The sequence below is a fragment of the Embiotoca jacksoni genome, unplaced genomic scaffold, assembly GCF_022577435.1.
Source record: "Embiotoca jacksoni isolate LCO1_2020_lvr unplaced genomic scaffold, fEmbJac1.0.p SCAF_9, whole genome shotgun sequence".
NCBI classification, from domain to species: Eukaryota; Metazoa; Chordata; class Actinopteri; family Embiotocidae; genus Embiotoca; species Embiotoca jacksoni.
The window spans coordinates 16,698,711-16,724,054 of NW_027185447.1; the positions used below are offsets into that span (position 1 = coordinate 16,698,711).

A 25,344-nucleotide genomic window follows, 5' to 3' on the forward strand; every position below is an offset into this window, starting at 1 on the left:
CTTTAACCAGCCTGAGAAAATGCTGCACTCAAATATTCATGCAGGCTTAGACAACACTGGAGATGTAGTCAACATACGACCCGTTTTTAAATTTAAATCGATTTACGAGTTGTTGTGGTTCAATCTTGTAGGACCATCTTGTTTGAATTGAATTGAGTACATGAACTGCTGTTGCTGTTAATTTTCAGTTACCAGCTTACATGCCTTCAAACTGAGGGGGGAAAACCCAACATTTGAGATAAACATGCAGAAAGGACTCGGATAAATTAAAAAAAAAAAAAAAAAGCCAAATAGAAAGAAGAAAACAGAAGAAACACTAACAAAACAAATGCTCCCTACTAGATCTGGTTTTTATTCAACTCACAGTACATTCTACAGATGCACACGTGTTACATCACCTTAATACAACAGAGTCTTGTAATACCTCCTCTTAAAAATGATGAATTGGTCCTAAAAATATAAAGGAACAAATTTAAAGTCACCAAAACTGTACATTATTAAAAAGTCACTTAACACCACATTTGGTTTTCATGTCTTATTTTTTTTTTTCTTTTTTGAAAAAACGTCTTGTCCCTTTAAGTGTAATAAGGAACATCAAAGTTTATTTCCTATCAATGGATTTGAGTTCAGTGTAAGAAACAAGTTTAAATAAAACCCAAGACTGTGGAGTCATCCTGTCGCCTTCATAGCACACCAACCATGCCGCGCAACGTCGTACATTGGCCCTTATACGACACGCACAAAAAAAAGAAAGAAAAAAAAAACAAATCAATACCAGGAATGTGAGACAGAAAGCTAGGCAACCATTTGCCTCGTACTTCAATATCCAAGCTCCTTTGCAATTCTCTTCTTTAAAATGAGAGGACTTTATCCGACCGTAGCCACCGTTAAGAGGTTATGTGGTCAGATGAGCTACAGCGAAACGGAAATGCGAGTGTTATTTTCAACAACTGCAGGCTTGAAGGTGCAGATCACGTCACACGCTGTGATGCTTTGACAGACCTGTCGATCACGATTACAGCGCGAGAGCAAACGTTCAGTGTGTGTCCTCTGAAACGGACCGTTAACAGGTGCTAAAGTAACAGTGGCCTCCTTTTGGTTGTAGACGGTCCGTGACACAGGGCAGGTCGAACAAGCTGAACATTTACTCTTTAACAGGCGAGACAGTGAAATATGAGAGTCCAAGACTGACCAACACTAAAAATCCTCCAGTTTCAGAAACCAGTGTCTTTCACACAGCAGCAGAAGGTAAGTGTGTGTGTGAAATCGTGTACGTGTTCGTGTGTTGGTGAGAAGTGTGTAAGTGTGCGTGCATGACTTTAAGTGGAGGTTATACAACGTCTACTCGTGACAGTCCAAGAACGGATTCCTTTTAGTTTAACTGGCCTTTTCATAAATCGTCTAGACATTTCTATAAGGTAATCTGTACACATTCACTACAAGCTATTGCTATTAAATAATCCCAGCTATTGTAATCTTTATATATATTTATATATAGAATATATAATAAAAATATATTGAGCAAAAAAATTACTTCTAGGCATAAGACCACGTTACATTACATTTCCAATGAACAGGTAAGAAACAAGCTCTGTGAAGAGTTTTGATCCATTTAGTCGTCGGGCGGCGCTAAAGCAGGTCCAGTGTGCAGCAGTTAGGCTGCGATAGTGTGATCAGTCCCTGATCTTCAGTACGACTCCCGAGAGCCAAAATACTCCGGGCCTGAGACCGTGTCATCAACCCGCAGCGGGGCTCGACCGAAGGCCTCGCTACGACATGGGGCTCGTGAAAGGACACGACAGGAGAACGCGAACAGGAGATGAGGTGCTAAGGTGACGATGAGCAGACACGAAAGGTGGAAAGTGAAGAGAGACGTGTTCTCACTCTCGGTGAACGGGGAATGGGTACAAGTTCAAGCCGGTTCAGCTGTGGGCCTTTAGAAAAAGATTAGGTCAGTAGAGGAAACAATAACAGACAAATAGCCAAAATCTATACATATATAACTATACATGAGAGAATACACAGCGCTGGAAGAACCTCCAGACAATCTTAGCAGTAATGGCAAGAGTGTGACCGGGACGGTGACAGCACCAACAGTCTACAGCCCCACCGTCATGGGGATCGTCGTAGGCTCCTATTTGTCCCTATTTGAGTAGAACTCCGCCCAGCGGCTCTCAAAGAAACGCCTCATGGCGTGTCCGGCCATCCCCACCTCCGACGTGTCCTCGTTGAAGAGCTCACAGTTGTTGAAGACCAGCTGAGCGTCGGCCGCAAACTCCTCACAGCTGCAGTACCTGAGACAAGGAAACAGCAGAAAGGTTTTAAAAAAAACAACAACAACAAAGCACCATAGAAGAAAATTGGAGGACGCCTTTTCAACGTTAGAAAAAGTTGCTGTATAGGAGGGAAAACTATGTAGGATGTAACGAGACAAAAAAAGGAGAAAAGAAAATGTATCATGCGATATAAAGAAGGATGAACTACAAGCTGACAAAGCACTATTGGTGAATTTGACACTTAAGCATAATCGGATTAGATATAACATTTGTATAACTGACTTTATATAGATTTTTAGTACTTTGTGGTTCGTAGTCTCATTATGTAACCTCTTTCTATATTTATTTTAGACCATTTTGTCTCATTTTAGACCGTTTTGTGACCTTTTCCTGGATTTTTGCAATTTTTTTTTCTCTTCACTTTGAGAATAATGTTTTCCGTTTACATTTTGTGGGTTTAAAAAAAAAAACTAAAAACTGTTACTGTGTACTTCTGGTTATATTTATGATGTTTACTACTTATTCTACAGTCATGTGTATATTAATGTGGTTTTGTAAGGTTATTTGTTTTTACACTTTATTGGGTAAATTGAGCCTCAATACATTGTGTGGGATAAAATGGTTGATCGAAGTTGCTTGATCTGGATGGAGCTATTAAATAATTTAAAAAAAAAAAAAAAAAAAAAAAAAAAATACCCCAATGAGTGTTTACAGTGCATAGGAGATGATTAAATGTTTTGTACCATTGCTTTATCTCCTGCACACCTCTTTGTTCACAGGTGTACAAACACATATGCATTTACGCATAAATGTGAAAAGAATAGGCGGAAGCATACAGATGCCGCTGATTCATGTGGAAGTAAGGTTTTAGGATTTTCTCTCATTTCTGTTCTTTATTTCGAAGAGAACCAGGTTTTATTTTTTTTATTCACAGTTCTGATATTTTAAGTCATATCAAAGCACCAAAGAGACAGATTTTTTTTCTAGCAACTTGAAACACGGTGAACCTGAACATGCACGAGAGCTAATAAATGTCGTATTTATTCAATCTCACCCTCCCTGTAGCAATCTTTCTCTCATGGTGAGGAAGTCCATGGGGTTCTTGATGATGCGGCGGTAGCCGGGCACTAGTCTGGGATTGACGGGTTCAAGGAACGGCCAGGCATCTGCATGAGACTCCATCTCCATGAGAATGATCCTGGCGGGGGAAAATAAATAAAAGAATGAACACTAATGCACCTCAACATGACTGTCAAAACAAACGCCACCCCGAAGACAAAAAAATGACTTTAAATTCATGTTGTGTCAAATGAATCAACTCAATCTGCATGTTAACAGTTTGACAGCGATCGAGGCTGCACTCACTCGCAGAAGGTGAGGTCTGGTTGGTTGCGTGTTGTCATGCGGCGCCGTTTAGAGGAGGAGGAGCCGCCGCCGCCGCCGCCGCCGCCTCCTCCTCCTCCTCCTCCTCCGCCGCCGCCTCCTCCTCCTCCTCCTCCTCCTCCTTCTCCTCCTCCTCCTCCTCCTCCAGAGTAACGGGAAGATGAGGTGGGTGCTGGAGTCTCTTTGTGTCGCGTTGCCATGCCACCACTGCGTCGTGTTGTCGTCTCATCTTCAGAGCTGTCATCTTCATATCGTCTCTTTTTCACCCTGGTGCGCTTTTTGGACGAGCGCGGTGATTCACTTTCCTCCTTAATAAGGAAGCAGACAAAGTCAATGAGGGAATAAAACGCACTTCTTGAAATGAAATAATTGCTAGAAAACGACTCCCTAGATTCAAAACAGCAGTATAAAACGGCGTACGTAATAACGGAGGGTTCTGACCATAGCAACGCAGGTTGGACAAAACCAGTCTCCCTCGGGCACCTGGGTGATTTTGGGCCTCAGGCAGTACATGTGGCAGCCCCGGTCGCAGCCGTCACACAGCAACAGGTACTCGTCGTTGTCCCCCTTCCTGCAAACCTGGCAAGTCTATGAAAAGAGACATCACAGAGACGTTATCCTCATATCAGAGTTTGTTGATAATATTTTCATTCATTTTGTGCAGTGTGCTCCCGTAAAAAAAAAAAATCCAAGAAATCCAAGAGGAATTTTGTGAAATGAAGTCTGAACAGGCAGAGGTGAGCCTTCTCACCACTTTAGTCACAGATCTTTCCCAAGCGATGGCCTTTTCCAGCTGAAGTAAACACAGGCAGAGCTGAGGAGCGCTGCGGCAGCGATCCAAAGCCTGCCGCCATGTTCGTAGTCGCGACGTGATTTCACTTTCCAGACTGAAATAGAAAAAAAAAAAAAAAAAAATGGAGTACGTCAGTTTCAAATGTAGGAACGGAAAAATATTCCTCCCCTGCACTTTAAACCCAGGCCGTTCCTCTCACCTGATAACATCCATGGGATGCTCTTCACCTGGTGTGGGGGTGAGGGGAGCAAGGCGCATCACTTCCGCTGGGTTCCAGAGTGGCTCCTTCAGGAAGCGTCTCTCAATGTTTCGCTCGAGGTTGGCTAGCCGCAGCATGGCCAGGTCCAGCGGGTGCGTGGCGATGCGAGGCAGGCCGGACCACTCCTTCTTGGTTCGCACGATCCAATCATCGCGGGGGTCAGCATCGTGTTCGTAGTACTGGAGGTCATCGCGGGTGGAGTCTGGGTCGGGGATTGTGTAGGGCTGAAAGGAGACAGAGAGGGCAGTGAAGACATGAAGAGTAAGAGAACTTAAAACATTTCTTCACGAGTTCAAACCTGATGCTTTTTTTTTTTTTTTTTTTTTTCGTTGTTAAATCAGGTCTTCTAATAATTACCTGAAATTCTGCCATTGGTGTCTCAGTGTTTGTTTCAGCATCACTGATTGCGTTCTGAGGCGGTGCCTTGAGGAAACAAGAAAATAAAATTAAATCACTTTTACTAAAATACTCTACATGTTTATTGTTGTATCTACTGCTGTATCGAAATATCTGTAGCACAAAGAATAATGACAATTTGAATTTCACTATAGTTTGTTGATTTCTCACCTTCAGATGGAGGTCAGCAGCGATCACCCGCTGCTCCAGGTCTTCCACCCACTGTAGGGCGCTGATGTCGGTCTCCATTGCTTTCTCCTGCACTTGCCAGGGCTGCTGCAGAGCCTCCAGCAACACATCCTTCTCCTCCACCTTCAACTCAAATACCGGGTCTGGTTGAAAAGAACAGAAGGGAACATTTGTAAGGAGAACATGCATAAAGAAAACACGTGAGGCACAATGATGCATGATGATCCAATTATTAACAACACTCACCGTTGACAGGTTTGGTGCATATCTCAGCTAAGCTCTCCATGTGTTTGGCCAAATGCTTATGGAGCACCTTCTCCCTGATGCCCCTCGGGTGGAGGGCTTGTAAGGTGTGGTACAGTTCCTCTGGATCCTTGATCCACCACCAGCCACGCACCATGGCTGAAGAACAAGCGCATTATATTATACATATTAAAAGCATGAAAAAGACAACATCAAGTCACCCAGGACACGGTGTAAAACATGATCATGTTTCCTGCTGGCTAGAAATCACAACAGTCTCTCTGACCAGTCAAGACTTACATGCTGGAATAGGCTTGACCACCAGTTGTGTGAAGTACTGCTGCTCGAGTTCCTGGAAAACAGAGTTGGGTGGGCGACCGCGGCGTTTGGCTGCAGCTCCTCGTGGCCCTCTGCGGGCCGGACTACTGCCTCTGCTGCCTCTCCTCCGCCTGCGTGCTGGCCTGGCGGGGGTGGTGGGGGTGCCTGGAGCTGCAGGAGGCGGAGGGTCCGTTAGTGGAGTACCAGCAGGAACGGCGTGAGCGAGGCCTGTAGGGGGAACGTCCTGTGGAGTCGCTGGGTCGGCCGGAGCCAGGCCAGGCAAGAGTAGGTCCGGCTGAGGAGTATGGAGAGGTGAATTATTTCCACATCCTACACACTCAAAAAAAAAAGTGCATTATTATTGCGTAATTATATGTATTTTTTGTTATTATTCCAGTTGCAAACCTGCATGAGTGGAGCAGTGAGTGCGGCCAGACCAGCCGGCATCTGAGGGAGGAGTTTTGGGGTTGAGGTGGGCGCCTGGGGTTCAGTCAGAGAGTTGTCGTCACACGGTTGTTTTGGAAGCAGGTTGAACCACTGTCCTTGTTTCTCCGCTATCTCCTTCACAGTCTCCTCTGGTCGATTACCCTCTGGGGCTTCCCCCGCCGCTGAGCATGTGCCGTTGGTTGCCGTTTCCTGTGTTTGGCTGAGCCAGCTGAGGAAAGCCGCTTGTGTGAGATCTTGTGTGCCATTGTTTGGTGATCCCGGACCGTCTTCGGCCCCGGGCCTGACGCTACTTCGACGCCGCCGGCGGATCTTCGCTGTGCGGAGGTGAAGCTCGACTTCGGGTTTGATTTTTCGGGGGCGTCCACGTCCTCTTGGCCTGCTCATGAGGGACGCCGTGCCAGGGAGGGGGTCGTCCTCTGGATAAAAGGTCTGGGCCTGGCCCGGGGTGGCTGAAGAGGGAGAGGAAGGTAGAATAGGAGGGGGAGAGGTCGGCATGGGAGCCTCCTCAACTTTGGGCTCCTTTTTGAGGAAGGTGACGGGCACCTCAGCTACAAGGACATCTCCCAAAGCTGCAAAATAGAAGTGTAAAGAGAAAGTAGATACAGACGAACAAGCAAAGGGTTTGTAAAATCTAAAAAAGTGCAACTGACTCCCACACTCACTCAGAAGCTCTTCAGGCCCCTCGACTAGAACTCCACCGAGGTGAGGTAGGGCCAAGTATCTCCTCCGGTAACGGTCCTGGCCCAGCATTATGGCCCGCATGGAATGAGACGACTGTAGCAGCTTTTTACGGAAAAATGCTTGGCGCTGCGGAAATTCAAAAGCAAAAGAGTATTTAATATAAAAGAAACAGAAATGTTTGAAGCACAGCGTCTGTGTGGTTTTAAACTTACCTTGGTTAGCTTATCTATCTGCCTTTCAAGCTCTGGAATGCTGGCATTGTTAGGGCTCTCACTCTGTAGCCAAAACAACAAAAACAATTTATTGATCTGAATTATTTCAATGATCAGGTTTTGAATCTAAGGAAAAACACTTGAGCAGATACACACATCGCTGAGTTTGGGCTCTTCTTTGCGTGCGCGACGGTTTCCTCTGTCCAGTACGAGACCACCATCCTCCAGATTGAGGGTGTCTTCCTCTGCTACTCTGGCGCTGCGCCTCCTTTCCTCAAAACACAGCTCTTCTTCAGAGCGTCCTGTTCGGCGCGCCAGCGCCGCCTTCAGTCTGGCAGGGAGAAAACAATGGAGTCGCATGGGTTGGATGGAAGGATCTCAGAAATCTATTTAATTATTCTGTATTTGAACAGAGAGAACTATCATCCTACTTGCGCAGTTTCCCCTCGATGATCCACTTGTTCTTCCTGCAGGTTGTCATATTTTCTAACGTGTTGTCAATGTCACTAAAAACATTAAAAAAAAAAAAATAAATCCATAAATAAAGTAACAACAATGTGTCCAAGAAATAAACATTTAAATTCTAGAGTAGTCACAGAAGAAATTATCTTTCTGGTCTAACCTCGTCACATTGTTGCTGCCGTTGAGCTCTTCCACCAGGAAAGCCAGGATGCTCGCCTTTGTGTCAGGAGGAAGGGCGTGAAATGTTTTGGTCCGTAGTGTGTTGCACACCTCGGTCTCATAACCATGAGATTCCAAAAAGATGCGAAGTACTTCTGAAACTGTGTTGCGGGTCAACTCCAACTCAACCAGCTTGTCTCCAAGGATCTTTACCGACTGAAGGATGGGAAGATGGAGATTAAGACAAAATTTAGATTTAAAAGGTTTATCTATTGTTAAAGAATTGCATTAATGGAGAAAACGCCTGAAGTGAGTCACACACACCTGATAATACGACGGCAGGCCTGGATCATGCAGTGCAGCCTCCACCAGCTTCATCAGGAGGTCCTGGACTTCTCCTTGGCTGTCACCCAGGCCGAGAAGGCCTTCCTGAAGGGTAGCAAGACTCGGGATGTCCTTGGGTATATTAAGACCTATCACCTTTCCATAACCATGTAGGAACTCAACCACAGCCAGGCAGTGTGCAAAAGCTGTTCCAGAAAGAACCACTCCTGGGACACGGGACAGCTCTGGGAGAGGCTGGCGGAGACAGAAGTTCAAAGGTCAGGATTAGATTGACAACACAACTGGAACCACAGTTTTAAAATGGTTTTAAATTAAGACTCACTTTGTGGTCAGTGAGACACATGTCCTCTGTGGGCTTCTTCAGCTCTTCTGCGATCAGCTGTTGCCTCTTCCGTTCCTCCATACGTCTCTGGGCCTGTGCTCTCCGCTCTGCTGCCCTCTTAGCTGCCAGCGCAGCCTGAGCTGCTGCCTCCGCCTCTGCTTGGGCTTTAGCCAGCGCCTTGGCTTTACTCCGAGCACCCAGCACCCTCTTACCCTGGGCTATCCTCTCCCCATCTGTCTGCTGTATTGGTGGAGTGGCCTCAACTTTGACTGACCTCCTCCGTCCCGGCTTCTTGGGCTCAGCGGCAGGCTCTGATGCTGGCTGTGTGACCTGTGGAGCTGTCGGGTCTAATGGTTCAGCCTTTATCTCGAGGTGTTTAGCGTCTTGCTCAAGCTAGATGACAGAAAAAAACAAAACAGGTGGTGGTGACTAAGAGCTGAGAATATTGTCGGCAAATCATTTGATGTTTTTGAATGTTACGTTTTTTTCCCCCCGTACCTTGGCTTTCTTTTTTTCCTCTCTTATTTTCTTAAGCTTAGCATCCTCCTTTCTCTTCATTCTTGCCTAGAAAATAAACAGCAGTAACAAAATTAGGATGAAATATTAACAAGTTAACAGATCAGCATCAAAATCAGTCCGGACGACCTACCTTTCTCTTCATTTTCTTTTTGATTTTTGCAAGTTTCTCCTTTTCCTCCTCCGTGAGAGCTTCTATAAAAAGGTAAAACAAACTATGAGCCATAGTACACATCTGCAGTTATGTAATAAGCAAGCCATCTGGTATTAAGACACCTGAAAGCCATTGCTTAACTCTCAGCCACACAAAATACGGTCCCGAATCGATACACATAGAAATGCTTCACGAAGCATCCACTCACCCTTGGCTTCTAGTCGCTTCAGCAGCTTGGCGTCAACTTTGCTAAGAAGGTCAATCATCTTGGTTTTGGGCGGTCTACCAGGGCGGCGGGCCGGTCCTCCTTTCAGGCCACGAAACCTCCGTGGTTTCTCTTTGTCGGGGTTCGGAGGTCGACCTCGCCGACCAGTGATGGCCATGATCATTGAGGGAACCTCTTCATTCGCCAAAAGGACCCATTTCAAACCCTGTTAGGAAAATATAGATCGGTAAAATATTGTAGTTTTGTACATTCCTGACACATTTGTAATGCCATGTGTAGCAGTTTGGATCCAAATCCTCACTGTGCTGGATTTGACTTTTCTCTTAATAGAAAAAAGAATCATTAAAAACTAAACAGACCTCTGAAGTTTCTCTCTCTTCATAGAAGTCTCCAACAGGCATGCGTGGGCTGAAACTGAAGTGTTCTCTGGTGACCACACTGTCTGTGTGTCTCTTCAAGTACTGTGTGAAGCAATCAGGAGAAGGCAGGACGAGCAAGAGAGGAAAAACAGTTAGTGTTTTGACATAATCAATGAAGTGACAAGACTACAGTTTTAACCATTTAAAACATCCCTTGGGTCTGTTACATAGCCAGGGAAATTCACCTTGACTATTTCTGGAAACTGCTTCATCCTCCTGCCACAAGGAGTGTAGTACCAGGTCTCGCCTTTCATGCGGTTCTCCATCTTCTTCACACGAATCTCCCTCCTCCAGCTACAGTTAAGAGAGTTTGTCATTATACTCCTGTTATAGCTTTTAGTTGGAGTTTACAGGATAACTTTGGTGATTTTCTATATTATTCTTATTGTCAACAAATCCCAGGAAAAGACCCCCAAAAAAACAACTTTTACACTTTATCATACTAACAAGTTCTGGATTTCTGTCTGATCTGAGGTCTGATTTTGCTTAATGTCTTTGCAATAGAGTTCCATTTTATTTCCCATTATTGCACTGGGTGACATGTTTCTTAATTGTTGAAGAAAAAACAAACATTGGCACTGATGATGGATTGATGGATTCACAGTCTTTGTATTAGCTGGAATATTCAGCAGGAGAAAATCAAGAGAGACAGGCCGAGAGAGAAATGTGGCAGCGGACGCTAAGATTACCCCCATCGACTGATAGTGAGGCTCTGACCAGCCCAAACTGATCTACGGGAGGTGCTGCTGCGCTCGGCAATGCCAACCGAGTCAAAGTGTGAATGTTGCAGTGGAGCATTGTGGGGACTAATGACGTTACATTGTCAAATGACTATTGGAGGATGAGAAAATCGCAGCTGTGATGTTTTTAGTTATAAATATTCTTGTGATAATGTTTCAAAATTATGTGAAAAATGTATCATTTTTCCTCAAAGAACATAAAAGGTTCCTGGGTGAGGAACCCCAAACTCCTAATCAAGCACCAAAGTTATCCTTTAACATCAACACAGGACACATTTTAGTTTAAATCTTTCCCCATTAGTCATTTTATTCTCAGTTTAGTTTGGTAAACAAAGATCTGATTGGATTCCTTAACAATCCTTCAGCTTTAAAGCTGACAGTGAAAGGGATGATTACCCATGCAGCAGAGGGAACTGGACCTGGTCCTCCGTCGCAACCCTTCGTCTGTTAGATTCACCTGTTCAAGAAAATGCAAACAAGTAGGCTTAATATCAAAGTGATATCACAGCTTCACAAAATGCCATCACATAATGTGCAGCACCCGAACAAGCCCTCTTCATCACCTGCAGTGGAGCTGTCGTCATCATTTTCATCACCATCATCAGCAGCGATTTCAGCATCTTGTTTTGGTGTTTTGACCACGTTTCCTTCTTGGTCTTGTTTCTTGGCTCGTTTAATTTTCTTGGGTTTCTCAACTACTGTGTTGAGAGCTGAAGCGTTGGCCAGAACAGCTTCAATTGTGGCTGTTATCGGATCGACCTCTCCTGAGGGAGGCCCAGCATCTGTTGTCTCTTTAACGTCAACCTTGACCAACTTCTTCCTCTTTCTGCCTCTCGGTCCCGCCTCTTTAGCACTACCCTCTTCATCCGTCTTTACCTTCACGACCTTTGGGGTTCGAAACCGAGGCTTCCGCTGGACCTCCTCGGGAGCTTAAAATATGAGAAAAAAAAAAAAAAAAAACACTTCGAATGAAATCTAATATTCTCTTTAATTAACATTTAGTTGAAAGCAGAATCTTAAATACCTGTCGTTTTAATCCAAATTGCCTTCGGAGTTCGAGGTTTGCGTGGTTTCCCTGGGGTTGTTCGAAGACCTCCAGCAGCTGACCCGGTCTGATCAGCTGCAGGTTGGAGTGGGTGTACAGCAGGGCTCTCTGCTGGCGTACTGAAGGCGATGAAGTTCTCATCTCTCATCTTGAAACTCAGTGGTGTCATTGTCTCACTAGCGGGGGTCTTAATATTAACACATCCAGCTGAGTCTGGTGTATCATGTCCTCTGGGCTCCCACTCCACTTCAGGTCCTTAGCAGAATTCAGAAATGAAGGGTGATGACTTAGAAAACAGGTAGACGAGTAATCTGTGTTATAAAACTATCTTTATTTTGTGACTTTGAAAATCACTGCCCAAAGAAAATTACTTATTTTTTTTATCCAGAGGAAAACATTTTAAATGATTAGATTATGCATGATACGCATTTAAACTAATAAGCACTGCTTGTCAAACCATGTAATACTCATTTCAACGATGAAAAACTTCATAAATGTACCTTGACGACCTGACTGGGGCGACACAAATGAGCGCGAGTTGGACACATCACTGGAGTCGGCAGGAGGCTCTTCACTCTGAGAGGTGTTGTTCAGAGAAGACTCCAGCATGGATCCTCCTGTAATTTGGCAACTGTTCCTGGTCTCCTCTGCCTCTGAGGTTTCCCTTTCCCTGGTGGAGTCAAATGTGTCATTTCTGGAGTCTTCCATAGAAAAGCTGCCATCTGTGGTGGTGTCAAATGCAGTAGACTGTTCCTCTTCAGCTTGGGAAGTGCTGTCATACAGAGAGGTGTCCTTTCTCAGGTGAAAGCTGCTGTCAAAGAGACTGGAGTCATCTACACACGAGCTGTCGCCACCTAGAAGAGAGGTCTTTTCCATGATAGAGCTGACATCGAATCTAGAGGGGGAGTCACATGTTGAATTATCAAAACCTTGTTCATGTGTCAGATGTTGTACCCGTGTGCTGTTAAGCTGTGGGGTCTTTCTGAGAGGAGTTTTCTCCACTGTGGAGTCACCTTCTGCCCAGAGGACATTGCTTTGCATGGGGTGCTTTTCAGAATCTGTTTGTGTATTCTTGGGCTTTTGATCAGGAGGAACTTTGCTCTGTAAGGGTTTCCCAGAGAGATCAGGAAGAGATTTGTGTAAGCGAATTTCAGATTTATGAGTCTCAGTCCCTTCCACATGTGACGTCCTTATCGGGCCTGAATCATGCTGAGGGAGGTGTTCGTCTTGTTTTCCATTCCTTTTATTAGCCCCTGATTTCTTATCCTCGCTACGATTGTGGTGCACTGACTTGGGAGACGACTGCTTTCGCACATGAGGAGGAGTGGTGTCAGAAGGAAGTCGCTCAGACTCAGAACTTCGGACCACTCCAGAAGACGTACCCATTACAGGAGGCACAGACACCAAGGCAGGAGGGGTGGACAAGGGTGCAGTCCTGGAGGCTTGAGTGGTTAGAAGAGGTAGGGTAGACAGAGGTCGGACTGTAGGGCTTTCGTGGGCTGGTAGGGAGGGTAAGTTAACCCCCCCTGGTGGTGACGATGCTGCAGAGTCAGCAGCTGGAGGAGTGTATGTCTGACACCGAGGTGTGGATGCTGGTTCACAAAGTTTACTGACTACCGAATGAGTTTTTGACATAGTTGCAGGAGATGCAGATGTTGATAAAGAAGAGTCCGCTGAAGATCCAGATACTGACATCTGAGATGGAGCCACACCGGGAGATGAGGAATTTGGACCCACAGATAAAGTAGCAGACATCAGTTTTGGGGGTCCAGGCTTTTCATGCTGAGCTCCAGATGTATCTGTGAAGCAGGGCGTCAGCAAAGGTGGCTTGGACCCTTGAACCATCTGCAGCTCAAGAGATGAAATGGATGCAGAGTAAGAAGACATAGCAGAAGGGGAAACAGTTGTAGGAGGCCCTGAAGAAACTGCTGCAGGTCGAGACACGCCATCAGTTGGAGCAAGAGGTGTAGACAACTTCGAAGGTGACGCAGGCAGGGGGGAGGACGAAGGGGATCCTGCTGACAGATGCTTGGATCCTGCAGGAGCCATCTCAGTCGCAGCAGAAGTGGGAGGCCTGAGGCCTTGCACCATCAGGGGAGGTGTGGAAAGTCTGGGAGAAACAGCTGGAGATGAAGCAAAGGACACATTGGGAGGTGTTGAGATTTGTGATGGAGAACATTCTACATCCTGGGATGAAACAGCAGGAGGCCCAGACGCAGATGTGGGAGATTCAGAGAGAGCTGGAGCAGCAGAGAGCCGAGGTGGTGTTGAGGCCTTGGTCAAAGACACTGACGCTGCTGCACTGGATGAAGACGCAGAGAGCTGAGATGACACAGACTGTGGGTTAACGGCTGGATCTCGGACGGGGGAAGCCATTTCTGGGCACTCAGCTGCTGGCTGTTCAGAATGCTGACGATAGTCACTTGTAGGTCCCACATGAGCAGCAGGAGGTTTGGGTTGGTAACTGTCAGTTTTAAGTAGCCTCTGGGCAACAGATGCCCTTTCACTGCCATTAAAGCTTGTGTCTACCTCCTTGATAGCTTCCCTCGTATGCCCTGAAAGAACACAGAATAAACAACACTGTCAATACCATGATAATGTCAGCGGGAGAGGGTGTTATTAAATGATGGTCCCTCTGAAAATAACATAAATTGTATAAAAATACAAATATTTTAGAGGTAAAAATATGTAGTTTGACCTGATCTGTCCCAAACAAAGCATCTCGGTGACAGTTTATTTCCAGGTAGTGTAGCACATAGATAAACAGTGGCACCTGCTGGTTAAATATTTGTATCATCTCACTAATAAGTAATGGCAGTGTGATTAACCCAATTGGTGAGCCTGTAAATTATTATTATTGTAAATTAATCTGTTGATTTCTAGACTGATTGTTTCGTCTATAAATTAGGGTGACGTGTCAATCAAATTTCCCCAAAATAAGTGACCAATTACAATGTCTGGTTTTGTCTGACCAAAAACCCAAAGATATTCAGTTCTCCAGCATGAGTCAAAAAATAAATAATAAAAGCAATATAGAAAAACATTTAATAACAACAAAAAAAAAATTCACATTCGTAAAGCTGGAAACAGCAGATGTTTGGCATTTCTGTTTGAAAAATTTCATTAATGTCCTGTTGGTCCACTAATCAATTCATAATTTCTAATAAAAAATTAAAAAAAAAAAATGAACTACCTTTTATTGAAATGGGAGAAACACAAAATACTGACAGGATGAAATTAGTTTAAAAAGTTCCACAAAAACATGTATGTGTAAAGTGATCACCTTGCATTGGCGAAGTCATCCCCACATTGCTAGAGTGGGGGCTCCGTTCCCTGCTGTGGCCCTTGGGTGATCCACTATCCTGCACCGTTGACGGTGATATTATTGGTGCCGAGGACATTCCCACAGGGAGAGGGCTGCCAGTGCTCCCTCTGCCTAAACTGTGGTGCTGCGGGCTGCCATGTGGAGGAGTAAAATTCTGGGCAGCTGGTTGAATCATCTGAGCCTGGCCTGATGGCTGAGATTGCTGTGGTGGCTGCTGCTGCTGCTGCTGGGGTGATGGCAGGGAAGGGTGCTGGGGCTGGGGCTGGGGCTGATGCTGGTAGTATGGCATCCCATTAGGCATCATACCATAATGCTGTGGTTGCTGGTGCTGCTGGTGGTGATGGTGAGGGTGACGGTGGGAGTGGAGATTCTGCTGGGATGGTTGATGTGGGGGTGGCTGTAAGGACTGCTGCTGGTGATGCTGTGATGATGTAATCCCAGGATGAGTCTGACTCTGGTAGGTCCCATACATGCCATGGGAATTATACCCAATCTGCTGCGGCCCAGGGTTACTCCTGTTCCAGTACTGATTCCCAGTGACAGGCATGTTTGCTGGGCCTGCCACAGGAGGCTGGCGAGAGTTCTCAATAGCCCCATTCAGTTGGTACTGTCCATGACCCTGGAAGTGGTGCTGTGACTGAGGCTGCACCATCCCAGGTGTAGGCTGTTTCTGATGCATCCCGTGCCCAGGAGAGGTGCCCATGGCTGGACCATACTGAGGGTGCCCTCCCCACAAGTAGTCATAGCCCATGCTGCTCTGGTGGTGGTTGCTCATGTGAGGGTAAGGAGCTGATGGTGGCTGGGAACCAGACACACTGGACCCGAGTACAGTAGTGACGCCATTCACATTCATTTCGCCATTCATGTCTGTTAGGTACAAAAACAGTAGTCGTATTACAGTTTGTACTCGTAAAAGCTTGTGTTTGTGTCTTAACTACGTTACACTGTCAAAGTTTGGTGGATAGAGAAATGGAGATCTGGCTATGAAATACATAAAGTGATTAAAACGATCACATTCTTGATACTGTGGATGAAAATACTCACTCTTCCCCTGCTGAGGAAAACTCATGGAGGACCCGTTAGTATAAAGAGAATCCCCTGAGGAGAGTTTCAGTCCTGAGTTCGCTGAGGAGTGGGTGCCATAATTGAAATGATTATTCGAGTCCATCTGAAAAACAACAAAAACAAATAAACAAAAAAAAGTACATTTAAATGACGCTCTCCCGCATGGAAGCAGCGCAGCTACTGTACAGGGTTAAAAACGTACAAGCAGGATATGCATCGCCATTTGCATCGCAATATCATTATTTAATTAATTTCCCTATCTTTTCATACAGTTTTTTTTTTGTTTTTTTTAAAAGACGCTGCGTAATGCGTGAGCCCATTTCCTCAACGATTTCGCCTGTCCTCGGTGGGTTGTTTTTTTTTGGTTGTTGGCAGCTGCACCTTGTGACAGCACCATTTCGTTCCAACAACAACCATCAAAATGTCGCAGCCAGCAAACAGCAGATGCCAAAGGGGCCCTCAGCGAAGAGTAATGGACAACCGGAATAGAAGCTCATCATTAGCGCCGATGTGACGTGAAGCTTCAGCCTCCTCAGTTTAACCACGATAAATTGTACCAAAACAGACAGGCGGCCTCGGCCCACTAAACAACGGCGGGATTAGCGAGAATATATATTATTATTTTTTATTTTTAACACTTTCGAAGCCCGGAGAGCCATTCACAACGCCACTGGGTGTTTTTTTATTTATTTATTATTTTTTAATTTTTTTTTTTTAACACTTCCCTGCCGTCGTAATAACGAAGCAAACCCTCCGGGAGACTTGATTTCCTAATTCTTCTACAAGGCCGTCGCGTTAGCTTACGTCGCGCTAGCTGCGCCTTTTCCCCCAAACGGAACAATTCACTTTAAAGCGGCGCCTCGTCAGCTAGCGCTAACAACCGACACCGTTAACGGTAGATAACCGAAGTATCACGTCGTCAGGTGGCCGGGTCAGACCGTTTAACTTCACGGTTAAAAAAAAAAACAACAACACCGGATAGAAATACCCCCCCCCCCCCACCACCACCTCCACCTCCACCCACCACCACCCTCCAAGGTTATTTAGCTAAATCATCACAATAGAATCTAGCTACACCACGCTAGCTGCGCAGCTAACCGAATAGCATCTTTTTTTTTTTTTTAACGTTTTATCCGGAGTGAGTACGGTACTTTGGGGCTGTTAGCTCCTTAGCCAGGTAGCAGGTACCGCAACCACGCCGGTGTGGACCCATTTGATACCCCCCCCCCCCCCCCATCCATCCATCCATCAGCGACGGGAGAGAGAGAGAGATACCCCGCCGCGTGAACTCCCCACCCACCCCCCCCCAAAAAAAGAAAAAGAAATATCCACCGGTCTCTTAATCACAAACATGTAGCTCACTCATCGGACCCGCTTGTTAACAGATGGAGGGAGGGAGGAGGTGGTGGTGGTGGCGGAGGAGGAGGAGGTGGAGGAGGAGGAGGCGTGCTTCTCTCTCTTTTGTTCACGGGCTAGCGTGTTAGCTTAGCAGCCAAGATGAAGTTACATTGTTTACGCTGCACGCGCACAACCGCCGCGGACGCTTTTCGCAGAGCATCATCCTCCCACGCGAGGAGGCATCAAAAGTTTCGCTGGTCCATTTTTTTTTTTTTCTTTCCACCCCCCCCCAGTTTAAAAAAAAAAAAAAAAAAAAGCCGCCCCTAACCTTTCGCTCCTTCGGACTTTCGCAGATTGCCTCTGAACCTCCCGTCTTTTTTTAAAAACGGGCGTGCGGGTGAAGACGGCGCGGCGATAAATAATAAAACAACTCTTCCCGAACCTTTTGGGTTTTAAATTCGCAAACATGGCTGGTGCGGTCCAGTTGCAGCCATGATCACAGAGCAGAGCGAAACAGTAGCAGCGTCAATGTCCGACGATAAAGCGTGCTGACATCCGGTCATATTTCAAAACTTAACGAGGAAAAATTAGTGTGATTATAATTATTATTATTTTTTTTAAATAAGCAAAATTATTATTATTTTATGTTGTCTATAACAAAAATGACGGCACAACGGTATTTGACGTTACAAGTGAAATGATCACCAGCAAAATTAAATATGCATTTTTTTATTTATGATTGTTTTTGTATTATGATTTTAAAATGTAAATAATGTCGAAAAGTTTGTTTTGTAAAAATATACATGTAACAACAACAACAATTATAATTATATTTATAATTATTATTATTATTAGGTAGTTTTTGGAGGGCTTAAGTGCTGTCGAAGCAGTGGGAGAGGTGGTGGGCAGTTATTTGACTAAAATCCTTTTATACATAGTCCTAACTTAAAACTACGCATTTTCACGTAATTTTGGACTTTTATCATTATAATATTTATTTAAAAATGCACTGTCTTCCATTAAATAACAATCACTTAACATTGGTGAAACAAAGCTTACAGTGAAGCTTTAGTGGTTTATGAGAGGTAAAATCACGCACCTAAGTGTTATAGAGATAGGGAAAACTCTGAATAATAATAATATTATTATAATTATTAATAATAATAAGCATTATCATTAGTAATAATAATAATAATAATATCAACAGATACAATAAAAGTGTGAAACACGCTTTTATTTTAATGTGCTTTCGGGTGAAAGCAGGAAACCCGTGTTGAAGAAGACGATAATATATATCGTGTTCTTCCCGTAAATGACAGTCAGTAAGGAAATCAGGCCTGAAGAGGAAGTATGCAAATTATTCTGGGCCGACGAGCCTGCAGGTTTCTTGGTCATAGCGCCGGAAATTTCGGGATTAGTTACAGAACTACAACTCGTACTACCGAGCAAACACTTTTTTTTTTTTTAAAGTAAGATTACGCCATTTAAATGCACAAAAGTTGTGCCATTTTCTTACTTTTTATAATCAGTACATTATGAATATGCCATGGCACATGATCCCTTCACAATCTAGTGCTTTTTAAGTGTCATAACATGTTTTCTCAAATACAAGGTTCAAACTTGTGGCATAATTGCATAACTGAATTCTGCTGTAGGTTTCTTTGTGATAGTTAAATTATGTATTTATGCAAAATGTAACTCTGCAGCAGTTTTATTAGTTTACCTGTGCAAGATAGTGCAGTATAACACCTATATTTAAGATGCACGTTTTCTTGATGCCGTCATAGTTAGTGGTGGCATTGTAGAGGACTGAGGTTTCTAATATTTTGCCCTCTCACCTCTTTTCAGTAGAGTATATAGTCCAGGACAACATTTATCTCCAATCTTTTACAAATTTAAAACATTGATTTGCATTACATTTAAATGGAACACAAACTACACAATTACAATAACAAAGAGGACAGGAGTCATTTTACATGTGTAACCAGGTTAGACACCCAATTTGCTCCCACAACTACCCCGATAATTGTATATGAAAATTATGCAAGAAAAAAAAACATTTAAAAATGATTCTTAAACAGTTTATTAGAAAGATGTAGACAATAAAAAAAGAATTTCCACTGTAATTCAACATTACTTGTCTCCCCTTACATTTTATTGACAGTGCAAATATAATTTGGTCATTACACGTCGCCGTATCGTTCCAACGCTCCTTCGCCAACGAGGGAGGAACTAATCTACATGAACAAATGGAAAGAACCTGGAGGATAGCAACAAACCACACAATGCTGAGGCCCAACTGAGCTTCAAGCCTCTTAATCAGCGGCAAAACATTTCGTCTTGCCTCTGCGGTCTAACATGTGTGCATGACAGGTGGGTATGAAGAGAGAACTGTTAAAGATACTAAATATGTGGAATTCATTCAGATTAGCAAAGTACAGTACATGAGCACTGGGAAGATGCAAATATTTCTGCAATGAGTTCAGATTATTCCAATTTTACAAACATTAAACAAGAAGTAAAGGGAAACATGTAAGCTGGAAGGTTAAGCTACGGAAACAAAGACTGGCTTCAAGGATATCTAATTCATATCACATGGAAGGCTTTAGAGGAACCCAATCAGTAAATGCATCTAATTCTTACTTCATGAGATAAACTACACTGCTCAACTAAATTAAAACCACAACATTGGGAATGGGTGGGCCTAATCATTTTTCAACCACAATTCATTTGAAAACAAATAGTAAACCTCTTAACACGTATTGCTCAGTTGAGGACAACTATACAGTTTTTCCAACAAATAAGGTGTGCTTAATTGTAATATTTAACAGTAAAACAAGATACCCAAAAGGTGCAGTACAGCAAATGGAAGTGGAGATAGCTGCTCTGTACAATACCATGCATATCAACCTTCAGTGGACTTGTTGGTCAAGAGTTTGGAGCTGAGGCTATGGATTTAAATATGGCTACTGACTCATATGTACAGTTGTTTGTCACTGCCTTCAATTTCAACATATACATTTGTTAAGAATCCTCTTGCCCTCTGTTCTTCCATTTTTCTCCCCAGAATCTTTCCGTCTTCTACTCCAAATCAGGCATTTCTGAAAGTAAAGTGAAACGCACATTAAACTCTTCATCACAAATCACAGCTGTAATGGCAGTTGGTACGAAAGGCTCATGGACACTTACTCTCATCATCGCTATCTGCAGATTCATCCTAAAAATAACAAAAAGACACACACAAAAAAAAGGGGAAGATGAGAATTTCTCAATAATAACAGCCTTAATCCTTGACCGACAGCAATTTAAATCTGCTTTATGATCAGTTTTCACTGATGAGTACAATTTCAATGTTTAGAAAAGGATGCTTACCTCTTCTGCACCATCTAGATCCGGTAAGTCATCATCACCGCCCATGTTGTTCATCATCTGTAACATCAAATCAACGCTGTTAAAGCAACATCATTTGCTTTTTCTTAAATGCCAACGCAGATAGTTCAGGACACAAAAATTCAATCCTACAAGTCGGAAGATTTCACACCATACTTCAACATGATGGCACACGCACAGATAGGCATGTCATAATTATTACATATTTATTTGATGTAATTGTTAGAGGTAATTGCAATCATTTTACATAATCATCAGTCGTTTCCTTTCATCTGCATAAAAACAGCTGGATGAAACCAACAAAACTACAATAATTCCATTACTATTTCCAGTGAGGTGTGACAGTTGTTCTTTTAATGACATCATCAGTTATGCCTTCTTCATGAGGTTTAATGCAACACGAGTGGCGAATTAGCGCCACCAATGGTTCATCTCAAGGCACTGAACTTCTGGTTCTGATCAACAGCATTTCAAAAGAACATCAATTAACATCATGAATTTAGTTAGAAAGCCAAAAACCACGGCATCCCTGGGAGGCAATTTGTCTGATTTGCAGTAAAAAGACCCACTACCAAGGGCTCTATATGTATATATCCTCAGACTTTAAGTGTATAAATTATTATTAGGCTTATTCTTTAATGGTGGCATAAAATAAAACTGAAAATGTATTTACATTTAAATCATTAATCGCAATTATTTGTATGAAAATTAATTGTCCCCTAAAATTTCATGATCATGACAGCCCTACACAGACAGACGGAGTCAGAGTATTTTTCTTTATATAGGACACAAGACAGGAAATGAATGATGAGTATTGCCACAAAGGTTCTTGGTCATATGGAAGACTGCCGCTCATGGTCAGCACCTCAGCCACCAAGGCGGCCCTGTTCTCCCTGACCCCCCCCCCCCCCCCCCAATAACTTGAAATCGCAAATAAAGACCATTTTATCCCATGTAAGCAAAGTACAGTTCTGTTGTGTTCATCATTTAACTGAATTTTTACTCATAATTTAAAGTCCTAAGGATTAAAAAGTATGTAAATATTATAGTAATATATTCCATAATTGTGTCCATTGTAGCATACTTTAAAACTTGAGCTTTAGGCTAGCCAAATGCGTACTCTTTTTTGTTTTGCTTTTTGAGCAGGTCAGTGTGAGACTATGATGATATTAAAATGTTGTATCATCAGCTTTATTAGAAATTCAACAAAGCAAATCACATCAAAGTAAATATTAATTATGTAATCCACTCTCATCAAAGTGCTTACATCTGAGAATTGATCGAAGTTGCCCATTTCCTCATCGGAGTCATCCTCCCAGTCTTTCCAGTTGTTGAAGTCGACACTGAGCCAACTCAGCTGTTGAAACACACAAAATCAGCATTTTTTTTTTTATTTTTTTTTATTGTAGCGCTTTGATGCTATTAATGAATTGTAATGTTACAACATCTCAGATTTAAGGTGGACATGGTCCTGTACATTTAAAAAATTGTGTTTGTGTGTGGGAGACTGACCTTAGCCTTCTCTTTCGTTAGTCGCGGCCACGCCTTCCCTGGCTGAGCTTTTCGTAGATAGCACAACACTGAGCGATCTGTGCGTTTGTGTTTGGATTCCTGCGTTGAGGTGGAAAGAAAACAGCAATACGAGATCACTCCTGGGCAACACTACAAGGAAGTCTGCAGTACTGCACTAAAAAAAACAAAAAAAAACCACTAATCATAGTGTCAGTGGTTTACCTTTTCATCAATAGCTTCAAAAAGATCTATTTCATTCTCATGTTTGACATTGTCAGTTCCTCCAAGACAGCTGTGGAAACAAAAGAAATAACTTTGAACTCAAACTCCCCAAAAATAAACCAACTACACATTTATCAAAAAATGTATGATCAAATCCAGCTTGATGTGTTTATAAAAGGAGCAAACATGAGGAAAGCATACCTGAAACCACACTTTATTTTATCAAAATTGATTTTAACATCTTTGCTGTCTGCTACACAGAACTCTATAAAAACAGAGTCCCTCCTGTCGTACCACTTGGCAGTTGCTGGATGCCTGTGAAGAAAAAGAAACGACGTGAAGTTATAACTCGGCATGAACATTCAAACGTCAGCTTTTGGCGCCTCTAAAAAGAAAATAATTATTTGATCTTATTTGCAGTCAAACACGGAGCTCATTAGAGCCACAACTTGCATTAAAAGGCGCGTGTAATACAAGTCCCAGAACTGGTAGCAGGTGGGGGAGAATTCAGGTACGAATTCAGGTAAGCTGGCCTGCCATCAAAGAAAAAAAAAAAAAAAACCCCGACGTATCAGGTTGCTGCAAAGCATCAGGTGACACCGTGTGCTCCAGTAACAGGAGTCTCAGAAGTGAAACATCTGTGCATGACAAGTCAAATTTACAAGGAGTTAAGGGTGGGTCTTTCTCACATCATGGTATCATATGTGGTGGATGTTATATTAGTAATATTATTATAAATCATAATAATAGTTTAACTTGAAAGCGTAAAAGTACTTTTTTTTTTTTTTTAGGTCCTGGGTGAGAGAAGTATTCCAGGTTCACATTTAAATCATCGACTCTTACCAATTTGGAAGCTCAGATTATTATTTTTTTCCCACCCCAATGAAAATCAACCATACCGAGTGATTTTTAATTGTTTGCCTCTTTATTAACAAACCGCCCCCACCCCAAAAAAAAACCACATTTAGTCTGCAGTAGATTTCCCGACGAAGATATACGCCAGTGGTTGCAACTAATCATTAACGACTTTCTGGCCTAGGTTCATTGATAACTTGCTCCTCATGCGGAGCTACGTGCATGTTTATCTTCGCTGTTCTGCGGTTAGCATTGAAGCGACGGTCTCATGAGCCAAATCCTCTTACAAATCATCAATGGAAGATAAGCGTCAACTTCAATGGAAAACGTCGTTTATTCCCCTCACGGCTTCGTGAACATGGCGGCGAACTGTTGATCGGGTTGGCTTTGCGGTCAATAAACCCCCAGATTTATTTATTTTTTTCTTTTACACAATATGCTGAAATTCCGACCTCTGACACAGATCTGATGCTAATCTAACGATAGCCTTCTGAGCTAACAATGCTAACAAGGCTGGCACGCTCGCCCAGCCATGCGGTGCACCTGACCCGCGCTAGCCCTGGAAGTTGCCCACTTTTCAGCTTTTCCATTGCGGTCCGGTCCGCTTTAAAAACCATCGCCGCGGCGTTTTACCCGGCCTGCGAGGTGGCGGGTTACCGTTAACTCAGTTTTATTGAGGCAAGGCCAAACCTCCCGCCTTTGCAACAAGCATGTTGTCACTCAGCTAACGGCGGCTAAGCTCGGCGCGCCGTACTATCGCACTTTTCCCTCCGCATGCGCCCTCAGCCGAACTCTCCACAACTTACATGTCTCGGCGCGAAGTGAGCTCCTTTTTTTTTTTTTACCGGTTGATTAAAAAAAAAAAAGCCTCGCGTTTGGGTAAGAGATCGGTAACGTCTGGTGAGAGAAGGAACCGCTTTGGCCGCACACTGCCGATGAAGACCGCCTCCAGCCTCGGTGGACTATACTCTCGGATCCGGTTTGCGTATATGCGGGATGAGAATAGCGGGACTGACGCACTCGGAGCGCACTGGACGTTTCTAGAGCTTTCAGCCACAGCTGCGGGTGATTTGATTGAGAAGGGAGGCAAAGCGGCACAGTCTGCCCTGAACTCCTCCAAAATTTAATATGATTAGATTTGGTCTCCGTACCACCCAGGCTGATCACCGCAAATAACCATATCCGATCCTATTAACATGCTACAGATGTCACTGCAAGGCGAGGAATTCCTGTGCAAAACACATTTATATTACTTTATTTTTCTTTTTTTTTTGTTTAAAAAAAAATATCAACCCAATAAAACAAAAAAAGAGAAACAACTAAAGAAGAACCTATAAAGTTCTCTTCTATTCATTTATTCCATTATATATTATATATTATTATTATTATTATATATTATTATTATTATTATCCATTATATATTATATATACATATATATTTATATATATGTATTTATATATATATATAAAATTATATTTATAATAATATAATTTTTATATTATATTACTTTATTTTTCATCTTTTTTGTTTAAAAAAAAAATCAATCCAATAAAACAAAAAAGGAAACAACTAAAGAAGAACCTATAAAGTTCTCTTCTACTCATTTATTCCATTACTTTTAGTTGATTACAAGTACATCTAAAATTGTCTATAAACTACATATTATCATTGTAGGGAAATGACGGTATGTTATCCATTTTTAATGAGCTAGTTATGAATATCAGACCAAAACACAGCAAATAACCATATCCAATCCTATTAACATGCTACAGATGTCACTGCAAGGCGAGGAATTCCTGTGCAAAACACATTTATATTACTTTATTTTTCATGTTTTTTGTTTAAAAAAAAAAAATCAATCCAATAAAACAAAAAAGGAAACAACTAAAGAAGAACCTATAAAGTTCTCTTCTACTCATTTATTCCATTACTTTTAGTTGATTACAAGTACATCTAAAATTGTCTATAAACTACATATTATCATTGTAGGGAAATGACGGTATGTTATCCATTTTTAATGAGCTAGTTATGAATATCAGACCAAAACACAG

At 42.9% G+C, this 25,344-nt stretch overlaps 2 protein-coding genes across 7 annotated transcripts; both read right to left on the bottom strand.

Annotated features, from left to right (window-relative positions):
* Positions 1-331: 331 nt before the first annotated feature.
* Positions 332-17,837, bottom strand: baz2a (bromodomain adjacent to zinc finger domain, 2A). Of its 6 annotated transcripts, none has more exons than XM_069141659.1 (30): positions 17,756-17,837; positions 15,955-16,078; positions 14,869-15,777; positions 12,086-14,140; positions 11,565-11,840; positions 11,104-11,469; positions 10,937-10,997; positions 9,986-10,094; positions 9,741-9,842; positions 9,364-9,586; positions 9,135-9,196; positions 8,984-9,049; positions 8,486-8,878; positions 8,143-8,397; positions 7,820-8,034; positions 7,629-7,703; positions 7,354-7,528; positions 7,198-7,260; positions 6,967-7,111; positions 6,263-6,873; positions 5,840-6,152; positions 5,543-5,698; positions 5,279-5,439; positions 5,069-5,134; positions 4,652-4,935; positions 4,411-4,546; positions 4,080-4,247; positions 3,642-3,967; positions 3,331-3,474; positions 332-2,294 (listed from the first exon to the last, which is right to left on the bottom strand). In XM_069141659.1, exons 2-30 carry the CDS (start codon positions 16,076-16,078, stop codon positions 2,135-2,137), a joined length of 8,199 nt encoding a protein of 2,732 aa, XP_068997760.1. In that variant the 5' UTR covers positions 17,756-17,837; the 3' UTR covers positions 332-2,134. The 6 variants fall into 6 exon arrangements, with proteins under 6 accessions (XP_068997760.1, XP_068997759.1, XP_068997762.1 ...); XM_069141658.1 differs by lacking the exon at positions 17,756-17,837 and adding an exon at positions 17,642-17,749; XM_069141661.1 differs by lacking the exon at positions 17,756-17,837 and adding an exon at positions 17,338-17,555.
* A 1,543-nt stretch (positions 17,838-19,380) lies between these two features.
* On the bottom strand, positions 19,381-24,279 carry ptges3b (prostaglandin E synthase 3b (cytosolic)). Its single transcript, XM_069141667.1, has 8 exons — positions 24,099-24,279; positions 22,639-22,752; positions 22,438-22,507; positions 22,216-22,314; positions 21,971-22,060; positions 20,686-20,742; positions 20,503-20,530; positions 19,381-20,414 (listed from the first exon to the last, which is right to left on the bottom strand). Coding segments are annotated over exons 1-8 (480 nt in total). The 5' UTR covers positions 24,101-24,279; the 3' UTR covers positions 19,381-20,394.
* Positions 24,280-25,344: the final 1,065 nt, after the last annotated feature.